This window comes from Malaclemys terrapin, chromosome 9 (genome assembly GCF_027887155.1).
Source record: "Malaclemys terrapin pileata isolate rMalTer1 chromosome 9, rMalTer1.hap1, whole genome shotgun sequence".
NCBI lineage: Eukaryota > Metazoa > Chordata > Testudines > Emydidae > Malaclemys > Malaclemys terrapin.
Genome location: NC_071513.1, coordinates 82,194,035 through 82,214,279, shown reverse-complemented (window position 1 = coordinate 82,214,279; position 20,245 = coordinate 82,194,035). Strand labels below are relative to the sequence as shown.

At 40.5% G+C, this 20,245-nt stretch overlaps 1 protein-coding gene across 3 annotated transcripts in view; it reads right to left on the bottom strand.

The window, feature by feature from the left end:
* KCNAB1 (potassium voltage-gated channel subfamily A regulatory beta subunit 1) overlaps window positions 1-20,245 on the bottom strand; it is a 257,521-nt gene that overhangs the window by 79,969 nt on the left and 157,307 nt on the right. For all 3 annotated transcript variants that reach the window (XM_054040307.1, XM_054040309.1, XM_054040308.1), the window contains one exon: window positions 15,280-15,323. In XM_054040307.1, coding sequence (XP_053896282.1) covers window positions 15,280-15,323 — 44 coding nt within the window. The remainder of the gene's footprint in view (window positions 1-15,279; window positions 15,324-20,245) is intronic.

Here is a 20,245-nt window from a genome sequence, read left to right as displayed (position 1 = left end):
TTTAAAACTTTATAGAAAACGTGGAGCTGGGAAATGATCTGTAGAAAACCTGTGTTTATTTCTTAAATGTTGAGATGGCAAACCATTTGGAATGGCATATTTGCAAGTATTTAAACTACATGCAAACCATCTAATATATTTTGCTAATATCATTGCCATGTAAATGGTAAAATGCTTTATGTACCAACATGGGTGGAGGCTAATGATCTTAATGAACTAATTACTAATATAAGAAGTCTTTTAAGTGTAGAATATTTATATTAATGGGGAATTAGTTAATCAATTACTGACAGTGCTCAAACAACTCCTTCACCCAGCTCAGGAAGACAAGAATCATTTCTCCAAAAACTGTAGCAAAAATCAACAACTTCTTTAATAACTATTTAAGCTAAAGACTCTCCAAGAATTATTCATTTTTAAAACACTGTTTTGAGAACTCAAAAAGCCTTTATAAAAAGAACAGGAGTGTTTGGATTTTTTGAAAGCGAAATTTCATTGAAACTCCAATGAAACTCCAATGATACTAAAGAAATCTCAGCAATGGACTGAATAAAAAGAAAGATTCAGAATTCTAAATTTAAAGATGTTCTGAAACTCTCCTTCCCAAACACAAAGGGAATAGAACTGGCAAGAAAGAATGTACATATGCATTAACAAACTACATATTCATAAGATGAAGAGGCTCCTAAGAACATGGCATGGAGCTAATAAAAGGATGGCAGCAACCAACTTTGATACTAAACAAGCACAAAATAGGTGATTTCTCCTAAAATTCCATGAAATTAGGAAGGAGAAGCGTATAAACTCTGAAGTGAGCATCCCTCATATATATATATATATATATATATATATATATACACACACACACACACACACACCCTCTGCTACCCTGCTCACACAGCAAGCACTCCACAACTTATCCTGTACCTCTCTACAAACAAGCTACCAAAGACAGCTAAGACAAATCAAAAAGAAGCCAACCCAAGGAAAACTTCCCCAAGACTTTAACATGAATTAGTGAGATCAAGTTAACTAAGTTACTTAACTAGGGATTAGATTTTAAAGCTCTTGTAATGATTTTATTGGTATACAGAAATGCTGTTGTAAATTAAAATTCCAACCATTTCTCCTTTAATCACCAAATGGTGAGACCCATTTATTTCTGGAGAGGAGACAGAGGCTAAATATTGGTAAATAGAGAAATAATGGGATTTAACAGGATTTAAGATTCTTAATATTTGTTAATTGGTGTTTCTTATGACAGCTCCTTAAATGGCATCTTCTGAATAACTCATTTAAATATTGTCTTCGATTTCATAGGATTTAGTTAACATTGTTTACTGTGCCCAATCACAAACTGTCTGGTTATTAATAATAACCAACAAGGTTCACCTGTCCTTAAACAAATTATTTTGCCTAACTATAAACAGTTTAGTTATCTAATTAGATACTAAAACTGGATTCACAATAATTTGGGGAAACAGTATACTTTGGTTTGAATTTAACACATGAAGAACGCCTCCCCAGACGCAGTTCACTCAAGTGGTAATCTCTGTTAAAAGCACTCCATGGAGAAACATGCAGGAGAGATTTAATGAAAAGAAGCATTGCATATCATTTGTGTTGTTTTGTTTAATGTTGTTTTTTCCCTTTTTTAATAGCAAAATTGCCATAGTTAATAATTGTGATTATTTTACTTGGTTTTAAACAGAGTCCCTACGATATATAAATGAGCCTCTGTGACTAAAATAGTGGGAGTCACATCCCTGAATTGGCAATAAGAGAAACAGTAAGAGCTGTCCTCCCATTTCCTGTTTCTCTAAACTAAATATTTTAGTTTGTTTTTTTTTTAATAAAATTACTTGGCATGATTTAAAATTACCCCTCTCTACCCCACAAGTCTGAAAACCCTTACACATGGCAGGTCTATGAGCTTAAAATGTCACCTGCTATATTGTGTATGTCTGTGTGTGTGTGTGTATATATATATATATATATTTGATATTTGTTTTCATATTTTTTCTTTTATCTTCTTGAAACTTCAACAGAAAAGTAAATTTAGAGGTTCTTTTACCCCAAGAACAAACAATGTGTTTCTTGATAAGAAAATGACAGAGGAAGAATGATCTTGAGTAGAGAAGGCTGACATTTTTCTGTTCTGAATTTGTTTTGGAAATAATTTTTTTCTAAACAAAAATTGTGAAGTTTTCCAGTTCTATGAAAAAAACAAAATTGGGTGTGGTTTTTTTCATTTCTTTCAAAAATGTTCACTGAATACACTGACCATTTCCAGGAACCTCTAATTCTGGGTTTAGCGTAGCTGGACTGGGTCTCACAAGATCTGGATTCAGTTCCCAGCTTTGCCTCAGATTTCCTGTGTGACCATGGGCAAGTCATTTACTTCTCTGTGCCTCAGTTCTCCATTTGAAAAACAGGGATATTAATACTTACTTTCTCCTTTGCCAGCTTGTCCAGTTATACTACACTTCGGGAAAGGGACGGTCTCTTACTATGTTTGTACAGTGCTTATCACAGTAGGGCTCTCATCCCAAACAATAATAAAGTTAAAAAAGAAAATCAGTTATATTAATTTGTGGGCAATCCAATGCATCTGTTATGCAGGGGGGAAATCCAAATGGAAGCAGACTTCAATGTCAAAGCTTCAAATAGCTTCAAATAGCAAAAAACTATGACAAATATCTTGAGTGTCCTTCTAACTAATCTTTATTACCACTACAGTCTAAGTGTAAGTTACTGTTGAGATATGCGTGTATGTCTCAAATAAAGGTAAGAGAACAACAGACTTATTTATATACTTTGTGGATTAGAGATTCTCTTCTGAGTATAGATAACCATGAATCTATACTATAAATCGTGTCCCACTGAGGAAAGAAGTACTAGAGAAGAAAAACTCAAATGTTTAGACATATGGAGATTACCATGAATGTTGGAAATGTTTCATCTGCGCTAACCTGACGGGCAAATTCTCTTTTTGTTGTTTACTTTAGAAATGGCTAATTGCTCTAGGGTAAATTTGCAGTACTGCAGTGCAGATATGATAATATGTGCTTGCTTCAATACTCCAGTTCCACAGCTAGCTTTCCAATAAAATCTAATCAGAATTAATACTGTAGTTCTTGGCTTAAAATTAATCCTTGTATATCTAAACAAAAGTTCCAAAAGATTTCCCAGGACCCACTTCGCCATGATACATACACACACATTTTGCCAAATAATATTAGCTCAAGGGGAAGATGGGGAGAATTTCTCTATTTATGTTTTTTAAAATTTGCAAATATATGTAAAATTGTATATATTTTTCTGCATTTCTCTACTCTGCCTTGTCTATGTTGCTTATCTTCATAAGCTCCATTCCTGCAAGGAGAACCACGTGGGTGCAATGGGACGCCTTGTGGGACCAGAGTTCTGGCCACACAGTTCTCACTGCATGATCAAGGCCTTGGATTGTAAGGCTGGGATCCTATCTCCCTGTGTGTTTGCACAACACTTAACTCAATGGGGTCCTGAGAGGTGTGGTCTCTTTGGGTGCTATAATATAAATAGTAATTCATTTGTCTTTATTTTTCTGATGTGTAAGATGGATCTGCTACACCATCTCTAAGTGCATTTACAAACATTAAAACATCACACATGCTTATTAAGAACTAAGCTAGGCAGTAGGGAGAGACCCACACTGTATCCTCTGATTCAGGGGTTGGCAACCTTTCAGAAGTGGTGTGCCGAGTCTTCATTTATTCACTCTAATTTAAGGTTTCGTGTGCCAGTAATACATTTTAACGTTTTTAGAAGGTCTCTTTCTGTAAGTCTATAATATATAACTAAACTATTGTTGTATGTAAAGTAAATAAGGTTTTTAAAATTTTTAAGAAGCTTCATTTAAAATTAAATTAAAATGCAGAGCTCCCCGGACAGGTGGCCAGCACCCAGGCAGTGTGCATGCCACTGAAAATCAGCTTGTGTGCTGCCATTGGCACGCGTGCCATAGGTTGCCTACCCCTGCTCTGATTCAACCTCCTGCGTGTGTTTGAGGATGTCTGAAATGGATCCAGATCTGAAGTTTGCAATGTGAGCTCATAATGGGACCAGGCTCAGAATATTTTCAAACTTGGGAAAAGTTCCAGATCCAGACTTCATGGCATGGACCCTTCTCTAGTTAAAGAGTTGATATGAGCCTATACAAGAACCCCAGATCCAAAAGGCCCCTGAATTTTGGGGGCTTGAAATCCAGTCCTGAATCCACCTCCACATTTCCTGATTCCAAATGTCACCACTGGGGACTCTCTCTTTCTCTCTCTTTCCCTTTGCAAAGCTCAAGGAAACCTTTATCTAGAGAAATTGTTTCCCCAAAATCAATACTTCAATTTTGTTTTACTGCTATATGTACAATCTGTTCCAGCAACCTAATATTCACAAGCAACCTCACAATAACAAACTAGAAACATGATGGAGGGAAAACTACATTGCTTAGGAAAACTAGATCAGTTCCAAGCTTTGAAGGGGTTATTCTGAACAGTGAGATAAAATATTTAAAAAATTCTGAACAGTGCTTTGACAATGTATTTTTTTAAAGATGAACAATGACCATAAACAAAATATCCCTAGGCATACCGTATTCAAGCAGCATGCACAAATCCTAGAGCAATGAAAACAAATACCAAGCCTAAGTAACTTCCCTCTTCTATTGGTATGTGTTAGAGAAGTGCACCCCACCTGATTAATTGGATAAAATTGAAAAAAGGTTTCACAGTGCAATGCATGTAAATAAAGGAGCAAAGAGGTGACTGGGGAAACAAACAACAGTCACAAATGGAAATTACATGCTGTGCAAAAGATAAAACAATTAACTTAGAGAATTTGTAAGCTGAGCTAATAGCCTTCAAGAATCAAAATGCATGTAAGCAAAAGGAAAAGTGTTTATTTACTGCACTTTATTTTAAGGAGCTACCAGCCACATTTTCAAACACAGGTGCCTAAAGATAGGTGCCTCAGCACAAACATAGGTACCTATCTATATGGCCTGATTTTTAGAGGTTATGAAGCTCCAATTGACTTCAGCTAGTCTCTGATATCCACATGACTAACATGAATTTAGGTGCCTAACAGACATCAAAGTTTCAAAATTTGGCCCCAATACATTTTTTTATCATATTTGCAGCAGGGGAGATTTTTAAAGGCATAAATGGTGTTTAGATGCCTAACGCCCACTGACATGCAGTGGGAAATAGGCACTTACCCACCATTTGTGCTATTGAAAACTTCCCCCAGCATCTTCATTGTTGTTAATGTGAAATTAAATCAATATTTGTTTCGACTCAGGCAGAGAGAAAACCAACAGACCAAGCAAGGGGAATGAGAGTTATGAAAATTAACTCCTGGTAAACAGAGAACACATTTTTGTTCGATAACTTTCAAAATATTAGACATACTGGGAAAATTCTGTGCTCCCTTAAACTGGTGTAACCCAATTACATCAAAGCTGAGAGCAAACTTTGGCCCAATGTGCATAGTACATCTACATACATACACACACACACACAGAGTACACATTCCCTAGCCAAGATTTTTAAAAACATAGGAGACTAAAGCTCCAAAATTCCTGTTTGGGCACCAAGTAAGTAACCTGATTTTCAAACATGCTTCCTGCTGGGTGCTCCACGCCTTTGAAAAATCAGGTCACTTAGGCTTTGTTTCCACTAGCACTTTTGAAAAAACCCACATCCCTGACCAACATAAGTTTCACCAACAAAAGCGTAGTGGACATCTCCTGCCAACATAGCTACCACTGCTCATTAGGGATGGTTTAATTATGCTGGCAGGAGAGCTCTCTCCTGCTAGCACAGAGCAGCTAAACGGGAGACCTTACAGCAGTGTAGCTGGAGCCGTACAGCTGTGCCGCTGTAAGGTCTGTAGTGTAGACAAAGCCTTATTTAGGACTGGAAGGAAAGATGTAGGAGCCTGATTTTAGGCATCTCTTTTTGCAATTTTTGGGAATGATGCATTCTTCTTAGGTACTCATTATAGCTGTGAGGCCACTCCCTGAATATGGGAAGCCTGCAGTTACTTAAAGTTAGGCACAGATGCTGAATAGCTGTGCTCTCTTTCCAATAAATAACAGCCCCCATCTACCCTGTCCATCAAACTGAGTTTGAGAACAGTTATTAAAGATGGTCTGGCTACACCAGTTTCTACCTGGTCTGATGCTCCCTGATTCTTTTGGGGGAAGCTCAAGCTAGTATCACCACAAAGCTCTCAGTTAGCTCAAAGCAGCACTTACTCCACAGCACACAACACTAGCAAATGGGCAATAATCATCACGCTACCTGTTCCTGGAGTAATGAGGCCCCCATAACATGGGGAAGAGGGGATGCCTGCAGCAGCAAGTTTGACAGCATTATGTGAACTGTACATATGCAATCTGTTTCTTTCCTGAGTGGCATGGCCGGCAGTTTTGCAAGTTGTTGCAAGGGCATACAGAGCCATTAATTATTTCTGGAATCCTGAAGCATTAATTCCCATGTGAACAGCTGTAGGATGCTTTGGCCTTATCTTGTGATATCACACAATGCCTCTGTGCTGTCAGAGAAGTGCACATATCCCCCCTCACTGCATCCCAGGAGGGAAACAGTGTTTGTTGTGAAGTACAAACTGCACAAAAGCTGGCTTGGGATATTGTACGCCCTGAAGCACAATGCTACAGGTTATGTTAGTATAAACACATTGCTCCCAACAGAAAATAAAATGCTTATTTGGTGTTTCAAACAATGCATATGAGGTTAAGGATGATTTACAACCTCAGTGAACAGCCCTGTTTCTAAGAAAGAAAATACTGGAGAAAAAAATAAAATAAATAAACAAACTACTTTACTTCTTTTTAAACAATTAACCTGTGTTGAGTATCTCCCTCTTTTCTCTACATTTTCTTATGCTTCCTTCAGTAGAAAGTAAGCCCCAACTTTTGAAAATTGCCCCCATAACGCCATGAAAGAAACTAATGCTGCATCAGTCTGACACTTACAAACAAAGGGCCCAATCCTGCAAACCTTACTCATCAGCATAGTCTTTACTAGAGTTACCATACGTCTGGTTTTTCCCCGGACATGTCCAGCTTTTTGGTAATCAAACCCCCGTCCGGGGGGAATTTCCAAAAAGCCGAACATGTCCGGGAAAAATACTCCCTGGCTTACCTTAGAGCGGGCGCCGGGGGCTGCTGTGCTCCCTGACTCCTGGGCTCTGTAAGAGCCAAGCTGCCCGAGCGCTACTGGCTTTGGGCAGCCCCCATGCCTCTGGACCCTGCGCCCACGGCCAGGCACTTCCCCTCCCGGGCTCCAGGGGCGCAGGGTCCAGAGGCATGGGGGCTGCCTGAAGCCGGTAGCGCTCGGGCAGCTCGGCGCTTACAGAGCCCAGTTCAGGAAGCACAGCAGCCGCCGGAGACCGGGAGGGGAAGTGCCCGGCTGGGGGTGCAGGGTCCGGAGGCATGGGGGCTGCCCGAAGCCCAAGCGCTACCGGCTTCACGGTTTGCCGGGCAGCCTCCAGACCCTGTGCCCCCAGCTGGGCGCTTCCCCTCCCGGGCTCCAGCTGCGCTGGGGAAGCGCCGGCCGGGGGCGCAGGGTCTGGGGGCTGCCCGGCAAACCATGAAGCCGGTAGCGCTCGGGCAGCCCTTTTCGCGTGGCTGGGAGGGAGGAGGGGGAACGCAGGGTGCTATGGGGAGGGGGCGGAGTTAGGGGTGGGGCTGGGGGTGGGAAAGGGGTGGAGCCAGGGCCCCATGGAGTGTCCTCTTTTTTTTTTTTTTTTAAATATGGTAACTCTAATCTTTACTCACTTGACTTCATTGGACTGCAGGCATGAGCAAGGACAAGTCACATAAGTAAGAGCTGGCAGGATCTGGCCCATATGGCCAAATTCTGGTCCCCATTAAGCTTGTGTAAATTTGAGTATTTCCATTGAAGTCAATGGAGTTATTCCAGATTTGCACCAGAGTACTGTAACTAAGCAGATTGGGCCCTAAAAATCAGGGTGGAGATGGAGAGCAATTTAAAATTGAAGGAAAGTAAGAATATTGAAGAAGTTTACGGATACAATTTGAGGCACATTTGGGCATTGTAAAAAAACAAAACAAACCCAAAAAACAGAACAAGGTCATTTCAACTAACCTTGTTGCAAGAAGACTAAAGACAACCCTGGGCTGCAATGTCACCACTGACCTTGTCTCCTGGTTTCAGCATTCATTAAAGAAACACCTATTTTCGGTGACTGCATCATATATACTAATAGATAAGATCTTTCTTCAGTTTTGAAACCTTAAAGACATGGTGAGTGGTGACCCTATCTTTGAGCTTGCCTACACAGGCAATTTATTTTATATTAAGGTAGGTGTAAATTTAAATCAGGATAACTATTCTTGATTAACACTATACGTGCATGCTCTTATTCCAGAATAAGAGTGCCTTATTCTTAATTATCAATTTATTTCCAAAGTGGATTAAACTAAATCAGAATAAAGTGCTCTTATTCCAGAATCGGAATATCCACAGATGAAGTTAACCAGGAATAACTCCACATGTAGGCAAACCCTTTGATTCACTACATTTAAGTCATTCTTTGTATATTTTCCATCAACCAAGGGCTAGGATGTGTTCCAAGCTGTTTTGTTTTTATGTGTAAAAGTTTTTCAGGTTCAATGAAAACTTAAATTTGGGGGAGAAAAACTAGGGGAGCAGGAAAATCATGCCATTAAAGAGGGCCTACAAAGGTAAAATGAAGGATGAGTCTGCCTGAGAGTTATGTGCTCAGTGCCACCCTCATGAGATCAGGGACAAGTAGCTTATAACAAAAGTTTTAACTTTTAAAAAGTTTCGCATCCCCTCAGAGATACATTGGAACTTCTGGTTCATTGAAGTTATCCTGGAGTTCATCAATCAGTGACAGCGTAGGTAACCAGAAGTCTTACTGAACAGCTTCAGTGATGCAGAAATATGAGTAGATTTCAAGAAGAGGAATAATAATATTTTTTTCCTTGATAGTTAGAAGTTATGCCTGTGCTGAAAACCTCCAGCAGAGCATTCATCATGTAAAATGGGTTGATTCTGTTTCCATCTTATCTCTGGAACTACTTATGGGCCAAATTGTGACTCATTTTTAAGGAAGCACATGGGTAAATGGAGAATGTCTAAGGGCAATGCGCAATTTCATGACTGCACAGCTCACCTTTCAGAACACAGGCTACTGGCTAAATGCCAGAATTTGGCCCTGTGTAAGCAAGACAACCAGGATTTTCACCTTTTTAACCCCTCCTAACTCACTCAAAATAAAGTAACTGCCATGAAACACATTTTGCAGATGGATCAGCTGTGACATTTGGCCAGTGCACACTGGTGCTGGAAGTTCAACAAGTGGTCTTGTTTTTGCTTTATGTGCATTTGTGTGCAAAACTGAATAGTTTCACTGCAAATTTGATCCTAGAGTCAAATGATGTCATTTTTACCAGTATCACCTTAATTTGCAAAATCTTACCCAAAGTCAAAATCATAGATGTGACCTGGGATCATTTCAAGAGCAAAAGGTCACCCTTTCCTCATCATTCCATGGCAAAACATGTCTCTGGCTGTGAAAACAGCCTGTTGTGAGAGGTTTCTGTTGTATCCTTTGGTGAGCTGGATTAATTCCTCTTTTTACCACGGTTACATGGTTAGGTGTGTCTAATTATTTCTTTCCCTGGAAACTGGACTAGTCATTATGTTCACAGTACTCAGAAAGGGAAGTTAGATAAAAACTAAAATACTCTTGTTGTAAGGGTGCAACATAACCTTGCTTTATTTCTTACAATTTAGAACAGCAGTATGCAAGAACCTGAAAAGAGGCTGCTCCCTAAGGCAGGGAGGCACAATTCACCCCACCTTGCTTTGAGTTGGCTCTTTCCAGACTGACCCTGATCATGCAGACTTCCCTACACAGCCTCCTAGCACCTCCCTCCCCGCCAACACACTCCTAAAGTGATAGCTTGCCTTTCCAACACAGTCATCTTGTTGGGGTTTGCCTCAAACTTTTCCTAAAACGAACAGGCAGTTTCCACAGTCGGAGACACTGACATTTTGCTCTGAACATCTATTCATGATGACAAAAGAGTGACCTTTTGCGCCTGAATTGAGATAGGGGAAAAAGAAGAACAGGAGTACTTGTGGCACCTTAGAGACTAACAAATTTATTAGAGCATAAGCTTTCGTGGACTACAGCCCACTTCTTCGGATGCATCCACGAAAGCTTATGCTCTAATAAATTTGTTAGTCTCTAAGGTGCCACAAGTACTCCTGTTCTTCTTTTTGCGGATACAGACTAACACGGCTGCTACTCTGAAACCTGAGATAGGGGAGTAATTCTACTCGCCCAAGTGCTACTCAAAGTGGCCTTTGAGTGGTTGCTCATCCACTTTAGATTGGATTTTGAAGCACCCTCAACGATCATGCCTTTTTTGAGCTTTAAACTAGGCCTTGCATTCATCTATTTAAAAAACTGAGACAATAGCCAAACCAATACTGAACAAGACTTAGTCCCGTGACTGTCTTACTTCTTCCACTATACAAGCTCTTTAACTCCTAACCCTTACAGTGAAAGAATTCTCCTCTGGTACTTGGTTATAGAGGTACTGGATTTTGTGGTACATATACCTGCTCCATGCCAGCCAAAACAACTGAAGAGTGACTCAGGATCTAGGGGTGGAGGGAATGAGAAGCATGGATCATGTACCAAGCTCGTGTGGGATGATTAATGGATTAACTGTTTCTCTCTTTGAGCAGTAACCGTAGAGATTATTCACCAATATCATGCTGTTTCAGGTAACCTGTTATATATGTTACCAAATGCCTCAGGCCCCAGATAGACATTGCTGATTCATTAGCAGCATGTGATACATAACAATTCATTGGAGAGAGTGTGAGGTGGGAGAGCCAGGACTTTAGAGAGACTACAGAATAATTAAGGATTATGTATTTCCCTTATCACCTTCCTCCTTTTATCTCTCCTTTGTCTCATGTTTTTCTCTATTTCCTTTTCTTTTTTACATAGAGCATAAAGCATACTTTTATCTTGGTGAGATTTTAGAAACTGTTAGAGGAGATTACTGGGTCTTTGGAAACTTTAGTAAACCTTAAACTAGACTATGATACTGTTGTGAGTTTAAGCAAATAAGTTGATCTCTTAGAGAACAGCACAACAGCAACTGTTTAGAAAAGTCATTTAAGCTAACACTTGACATGGCAAAGATATCTGATATATCTGTTATGGAAACTGAAGAGGTTTTAAAGTACAGGAGAATGCTTCTGTCTGCAAACCTGAGAGCAAAAGACAATTGCTCAGTCAATTTCAAAACTTTCTTTATTGCCTCCTTCATGTCAGGGGCTATATATGGATCGTCACTTACCCGACTGACTTAATTGCCCAGATCTGTGGATCCATGCTCAGTAGTCCCCTTTTTACATTCCTTTTGTCAATAACAGAGTGGCAGCCACTTGTTTCATTTTCAAAACCCAAAATTAGATAAAGCAGAACACTTGTCCCATGCAGCTGCACTCATAAAAGAGCAATACATTTAAATGTCTCTATAGTTCTGTATGTTTTAAATGAACGAAAGCCTCTGCAAGCAGCTTTTCCTGATGTTATCATAATTTCCCCCCGTTTCTTCTCACCATGACAACATTTGCTCATGATGTGACTATCCGCACATCCGCATTGGGTAACGAGTCAAATCCTCTAAGCAATCCAAGATCTATTTCTAGGCGAGGTCTTTTTGTCAAAATGGAGTTTATTTTTCATTGCATATTGTACAGTAATTATGAGGGATTTTTCACATTTCCCTTTATTTTAAATCTCAACTATAGATTTCAGAGCACTTTACAAATCTGAGCTAATGATCACAGCACCCCTCTGAGATATGTAAGTACCATTTTGTAGGTGGCACGCCAAGACAAAGAGGTTGTATTTTTCTCGCTCACGGCAGAGCCAGTCTGCTGCTTTAGCTACTAGAAATACTCTATCACTGACAACAAGTCCTGCCCCCAAAACATTAAAACTCCCACTGAATCTTCAAGGTTACTGCATAAAGTAGCCATAAATATCTGTGTATGCCAAGGACTTAATAATCATATGACCAGCCCATCTTCTGACATGTTCACTTTGCAGAGTACTGACAGTGTTGTGATACACAAACCAGGCTGTTTGGTGTTACTGATCTACATTACCATAGCAAGAATCAGCATTTTTACTGATGCCCCACAAAACTGATACTATTCTGTTTAGTCCTGTTGACCCATCATTTCCAAGGGCAGTTCACTGAATGCCACCAACTTTCCTACTGGTGTTGTTTAGTGTAGACCAGGGTGCAGGGTTTGTTATATGTATTGCACACTGTCTAGCCAGCGACTAAATTGGTTGGAAATATTCTGATGGAATGTTTGGGATTTTTTTGGTTGGAAAATGCTGATGTGTCCAAAGCAAAACAGCCGTTGACTGCATTGAAAGTTCATTTACAAAACACAGACCTGAGCATTCTGATAAAACTGTAATGGAACATGCAGATTTTCCATTTCAAAATTACTTTTCATTTCAATTTTTAAACATTTTACATTTACAATAGAAAATAAAGTCAAAATCTAAATGAAACAATTTGATCAAGCCAAATAAAATTTTACTTGTTTTTTTGTTTTGCTTTGTTGTTTTCATTCCATTCTGAGATGAATTTTTTTTTTTAAATAACAGAATTTACCACAAAACAGAAAATCCAGTTCCTAAATGGCTTTCCCAGCAACCCTCAAACAGGCCCAATCTCCTTCACCACAACATCCAGCGTATCCCGCAAGCAGCTACAGTAGATAGTTGAGTAGAGATGCAACAGACTAAGCAGTGCAACAGGACAATCACCCTGGCCTCTCTTCTGAGGTCACAAAGGGCCCTGGCTGTAGCAGGACTGTTGTGGTTCTACTGTATGGAAAGATGTGCACTAAAATGGAGAGCGGCAGGGAGGGGTATTTATTTGAGGGCAGGCAGGAGGCTGAATCTCTCACTAGCCACAGATTTCTGCATTGTGATGGCCTCACTGTGCACAGCCACAGAGAGGGTTTTGGATACAGTTAAAGACGGGGGTTCCATAATTACAGAGATTGTTTGGCTATGATTGACTGCAGGGGTCGGCAACCCTTCAGAAGTGCTGTGCCGAGTCTTCATTTATTCATTCTGATTTAAGGTTTCACGTGCCAGTAATACATTTTAACGTTTTTAGAAGGTCTTTTTCTGTAAGTCTATAATATATAACAAAACTATTGTTGTATGTAAAGTAAATAAGGTTTTTAAAATGTTAAGAAGCTTCATTTAAAATTAAATTAAAATGCAGAGCCCCCCGGACCGGTGGCCAGAACCCGGGCAGTATGAGTGCCACTGAAAATCAGCTTGCATGCTGCCTTTGACACACGTGCCATAGGTTGCCTACCCCTGATCTACTGTGTAAATGGGATTGCAATCTTAATACAAGCTACTGGAGCTCTGGGGTTGCAGTACAGGCCACAGAGTAATTTTATTACCAGTCAGAGGCTTTGAAGATTGGGCTGAAGATTCCCTTCTGGGCACAGACCATGATAGTAATTAGCATCAGGCACAGCTTGGAAATGATATAAATAATTACATGCGAAAAAAGACCCCAAACAACCCAGGTTAAAAAATGTTAGGATTGCAAGGTCAAGCACTCTAATTTAGTAAATACCAGAATTAAGGTTGAAATGAAGATCACAGAAACAAGTAGGTTTTCATTCATATGTTCCATCACTTGAGGAATATGGTTTGAAATGCTGTTATGACATATATTCATATCATGCTGGGAAGGGAAAGAATGTAATGAGTAACAATCATTGTATGGGAAGGGGCTATACAGAGCTTTCATCTCTCTCTCTCTCTCTCACACACACACACACACACTTTTAAATTATGTGCCTACATTATTTTGTTATAAATAATTCATCCACATTATTGCATTTTAACATCTTTTTTCACCTTTGACCAACATCATAGCAGAGCTGGATTTCTAGGGAATCACATTTAATGCTTCATTCAACACACTTCTAGCAAAAATGGAGCACAAGCTCATGTGCTCTCTCTGTGCTGTCTTCCTCACTTCTTCCAGATATCTAGTACTTCAGTTTCTCACCACAGAACTGTACTTGCAGCTAGAAAAATGAATATGAACTTCTTAACTAACCTGGATCCTAATTTTTTTTTCCCTGCAGAATATTAGGATGAAATCCTGCTGGCATTATTCACATGAGCAGTCTCACTGAAGTCAAAAATATTATTTGCAAGACTCAAGACGTTAGGATTTGTCCAAAACATTGTACATGTTCTCATTGGTGTGTTTTAGTTTAAGGGATAAAATATTCAAGATAGAGTGTGGGGAATTAGCCTTTGTCATTATCGTACCTACAGGACCAGAATGTGCATAATACTTCTTGATTAATTAACAACTTTGTGTTTTTTTTCATTTTTCAAATCAGATGTAATATAAATGTAGCTAAACATACATTTTGCAAGACTAAATAAAGGCGTAAATACACACATTGTATCTAAAAATCCAGTGCCTCAGTTTCCCCATCTGTAAAATGGGATTAATGATAACTCCTTTGTGAGGTCTCTGAAGATGACCCATGGTGGTAGTGATTACATACATATAACATGTAATATAAAAACATATTGGGCTAGAGCCTCAGCAGATATAAATAGGTACAGCTCCATTTTGAGATCTATGGATGAAAAATGATATAAAAAAGAGTTTATATTTATTGTGGGCCAGATCCCAAGGTGCTGTTGAAGTCAATTTATATCAACAGAGGATCTCTCCTAATATGTTATATTATATGTAATCACTACCACCATGAGTCATATGCAGAGATTGAAACCTTGGACCTTCAGCATCAAAAGAACAGATTTCTACTGCTTGACCTACAAGAGTAACTCCATTAACTGAAAGCTATATTAGGCTCATCTTCTCGGTGAGCCAGCCACCAGAGAAGGGGCACATCACACTTAGTGAGTGTGTTACAACCTCCTCCTGTCAGGGGAAGCTCATCTCAAATGTTTAAGGTCCACAGGAATTCATATTCTCATGCAAGAGTCACTCTATAAACACTTATAAATGTAGGTTCAAATTTTGCCCTGGCGTAATTGGGCATAACTCCAACTGAAGTCAAGCTGGAATACGATATATAATAATTTAAACCTACTTACCAAGGCCCAGGCATGAAACTCTTAGTCCAGATTTCCCAAGATTTCTAGAACAAACAAGAAAATGATTTGAAGTGAGTAGTATCAGATCCCATCGGAACACATGCAATACTTCAAGAAGGAAAATAGCAGACCGAGAATACTGATATCTAGTTTTGTTTAAACAAATTGCTTTTCAGCAGAAAGGCTATGTTCTCACCTCGAACATCAATTCATGCCCCCATAAAAATAAAACTAAATTCTTGGCTGGGATAATATTAGAAATGTGGTCATTTTGGAACGGGGAGTCTTCTGCCCAGGTGGATTTAGACTTGTTTGTAAAACAGCTTACCAGATGGATGACCAAGTGTGTGAAACTATTTTAACTTCCCACTACTGCTTTACATTGAAAGTTGTTTTTTCCTATTCTATCCATGTTAGTGTTGCTGAAATGGAGCAAAAACAGTGGTTTGGTTAAGGACAGCTGTACCGTGACCCCTAAAGCTCTCCCACGGTATTTTCTCTCTCTCAATTTAAAGGTGGTACAAATTATAATTTAGAGGAGGTATTAGTTAACAAAGTTTAATATAAAACTATGCCAAAAATTTTAAACTTGGATGCCCTACAGATAGGGTCAAGTGAAAGTCAGAAGGAACTTTGGGGATAAGCTCGGGGTACAATCTCGGGTCTACTTCGTCTCTGTGGAAGATCATATAAGGCAGGTCGGCCATAAGGGTCCTAAGCTTACTCACCCTTTGGCCGAATATGATAGCCTGTTGTGGCCACCATGGTGCTATTAAGACCCCTGTTGCCTTATCCTACTTGATCTTTCAGAGCAGGGATGGCCAACCTGAGCCTGAGAAGGAGCCAGAATTTACCAATGGACATTGCCAAAGAGCCACAGTAATACATCAGCGGCCTCACCGATCAGCTACCCCTCCTCACCTGCACCGCACCCACCGACAGCCCTGCCACTCAACGCCTCCCCCTCCCTCCCCACACCTCCCAATCAGCTGTTTCATGGTGTGCAGGCGGCATGGCAGGCTCAGGGGAGGGGGCAGGGCCTGTGGCAGAGCCAGGGATTGAGCAGTGAGCACCCCCTGGCACATTGGAAAGTTGGCGCCTATAGCTCCAGCCCCAGAGTCGGTGCCTGTACAAGGAGCCGCATATTAACTTCTGAAGAACCGCATGTGGCTCCGGAGCCACAGGTTGGCCACCCCTGTTTCAGAGGATGTAAAGCAGGAGGGGGATGGGAGGGAAGGCATACAGCAAGAGGTCTGACTATTGCACTAGGAAGTTGTGCCCCTGAGCATTTCAAAAGCAATAAGCAGGGCACTTCCCATTTCCTTGGGTTGCAAAGAGGTTCCTGGAGGGAAATCCCCACTGACAAAATATCCACTGGATCACTGATGAGTGGAGCTCCCACTCATAATCCCCATTAAAACGCTTGTTGAGGCTGCCCGCTAGGGAGTTCATTACCCCTTGTAGGTGCACTGCAGAGAGGATGATCTGATGTTGGATGCACCACTTCCAGAGCTGGATCATTTCCCTGCGGTGTGGGGCAGACCTCACTCTCCCCCTGTGTTTATATAATGAACAGTGGTCATACTGTCCAGCTTGACCTGGATATGAGTGGACCTCATGAAAGGCTGGAATCTCTTGCACACTTTGTGAGTGTCCAAAGCTCGAGAATGGAAGGTGCTGGTGCTGGCTCTGGCCAACGAGGCAAAGATTGGGGGGAGGGTCCCAGATCAGACAGGTGTCTCATGGAGAGCTCCATTAGATGCCCATGCAGTCTAAACTCCAGAGACTGGCCAGTGTGAGGAGGGAAGGAGCAGCAGATCTCATGTTTCAATGGAATGTGTGATTCCCTGACGCAATACAGGCAGCTTTCTCTGTGGATCACTCACCAGGAAGACCCAAGGGGAGGCCAGGCAGGACTGGAAGCCTAGGATCTGAAGCATTTTAAATGACCCAAATGGTGGGAGAACAACAGGTGGGGACTCCCTCTATCCCCGCCAACTAGCTTTAAGCAACTACTAACTATCTACTAAAACGAATAAACTGATTACAATATGCTAGGGGTAGAAGAGCTAAAGCTGGAAGCTACGGACACAAGAGTTCCATCCCAGACTGGGAGTGCTAGAAAGCAACATGAGGGGTGGTCAGTCCAGGCCACCCCTTCTGCCCTTGCTTGAGAGCACAAGGAGGTGAAGGGTGCGGGCACAGAGCAATGGACGCTGCTATTGAAAAAATTCTGGTCCTGGGTACACAGAACGCATATGTATCCACTGTAGGACCAGCACTCAAAGAAGAACCACACTTTTCACAATGGATCACTAACTGTGTGTTCTTCAGTTTCTGGGTGCCTGACTGGAGATCCTGCGGTCTCATTTGCAGAAGCAGTGAGCTCTCACAGCTGAAGTCAATGGGAGCTGTGCTTTGAACATATAAAGTGCTGTATAATGCTAAATACTCTAAAAAATCAGATCCTAAGTGTCTGTAATTGGACACCTAAAGTTAGTGGACACTTTTGATCTTAATCTCCATGCCTCAGCTCTGCATCTGTAAAATGGGGATAATACAACCCTCTCATCTACCAAGGATATTGTGAAAATAAATTCATAAACGATTGTAAAGCATAGAGCTGATTGAAAATTTTCTGAAAGAGTTTTCTGTGGGAAAATGCTGATTCAATAGCATTGATATCTTCCTCAGGATTTTTTCCAAAATGGAAAACATTTCATATAGAGAGAATTTCTGTTTTCCAGACAGCTCTAGTGAAGCACTTCAGTATTATACTGATGAGCAGCACTGAAAAGCAAATGAAGAAATTAATAATTCTGTATTCAGAATAGGGTTTGAATAGAGTGCAGTAAATAAGACATTGGCCACACATTGAACAATGAGGAGAAAACAAAATAATGAATAACTGCTCATTAAGGCTACATCTACACTTACGATGGCATCTAGAGAACATATGCTACATGCCCCCCAAGCAGGGGTATAAATAGCAGTGTAGATGGTGAGGCACTGCTTAGGCGAGTAAAGACATGCCTGAACCCTGTAGGTATGTACCCTACATGGCTCTCTACATGCCCAAGCAGTACCTTCCCCATATACACTACTATTTTTAGCAGTGTAGCATTCGACTGCCTGCCCACTGCCGGAGCCTTTCCCTGCTCTGACAGCGGGAGGCAGCAGGGAAAGATTCCAGCAGTGGGGAAAGGCTCTAATGGAGGGAGGTGGACGAGAAAGGGCTCTGGCAGCTTCTCCATTGCCTCCTCCCTGACAGTAGGGTGACCAGATGTCCCAATTTTATAGGGACAGTCCCAATTTTTGGGTCTTTTTCTTATATAGGCTCCTATTATCCCCCACCCCCTGTCCCGTTTTTTCACATTTACGTCTGGTCACCCTACCTGACAGATCCTTTCACTGCCACGTGTAGGTACACACTGTACCGTGGATGCAGCCTGCTTTTCCCTGGGCATGTAGCTACATGTATCCTACACACCACCACCAATGTAGACAAGACTTAAGTAAGCATAAACCATCCTGTGCACTGAATGAGGCAGGAGTCCTCTTGTGGGAAAAACAGTATGTGATCATGTAATTAAAGATTGTGAATGCATGCATACCAGAAGGTCGAATTAAAGTTTTGCAGGCAACCATAATTTTGGCATTTCCTAACTTCTATGTTTGACTATCAACCTTAATCATGTTCTTTTAACACAGACATGTATATATAAATTACACATAAAAACCTGTGTCTATAATCACATAAGGAAATATGTATTAGCACATAAGAAACATTGTATTATTAAAATGATGACATCACATTGCTTAAGTCTGACAAATTGCACATCTAGTGTCTCTAATCTTTCATACCCAGGAACATCGTTTTGAGAAATTATATTTTGTAGTGGGAATACAAATTAAAATGGCTATATTTAGATCTATGTAATATTTAATATTCTGTGTGATTCTGAGTTACACATCCATGTTTCTTGTGATTTCAGTATCATTTAGTATTCATTGTAGTAACACTGATTAATGTATTTGCGTTACTCATAACCGAGTGTCTTCATTTTTCATATTCACCTTCACACTTGTCAAAATATCCATATCCATAACAATTAAAGTAAACTACATGATCAATAGAGGATTGTGTCACAAGAAATCAAAACAAGTATATTTATTCAACTATCCAATAAAACCCAGATTTTGAAGAGCAATGGAAGAGTGCAGTTTTATCTGTAGTAGGGTGTGGGTTTACACACAGTGAGATGACATACTAGAAAGACAATAACCTTAACAGGACTGTAGACAAGAAAATTATCTGTGAGGCCAAGAAATATGCCACATTAAACCCTTACCCTGATTTGAAACGATCAGCATAGTCCACAACACCCTTTTAATTATACCCTCCTGCGTTAATCTGTAAATTCTGAACTGTATCCATGGTTGTTGTTTTTTTGGTTGCCAAGGTTAAGGTATAATTTTGTTAACCATGTACCTATCTTTTACTCAAGAGCCCTTCAAGAGCTGAAGCCTTTGAACAATGACTGTGAGTTATGCAGCTGTTAGTGAGCTATTTAAAGTAAAACAGGCTGAACAGCCTCCTCACTTGCTTAGAGCAAAGTTTAGTTTCTATGGGTCAAAGCCTCAAATCTATACTCGGGCCCTGGTCACTACTTTCTTCAGGAAACTCCATGTGTGTACAGCTATGCATGTGTGGGGGATCACCTCCAAATTATTTGACTGGGATTGCAGGCTTTGCTCTGTTGTAGAAGAAGCAAGGGGATCAGCCCCACCCCAGACCCTCTGCAAGACCCACATGGTTGGCATGAGGAAGAGTGTTTGGAGTGAAGAGAAAAAGATAATGAGCATAGACACTATCAAAGCTGTTCTGTTGCTCAAGTGAATATTAGTGACACTTGTTCAGTGCTGGAAAAACTCCTGCACTTCAAGAAAAATGCATGTGTCACTG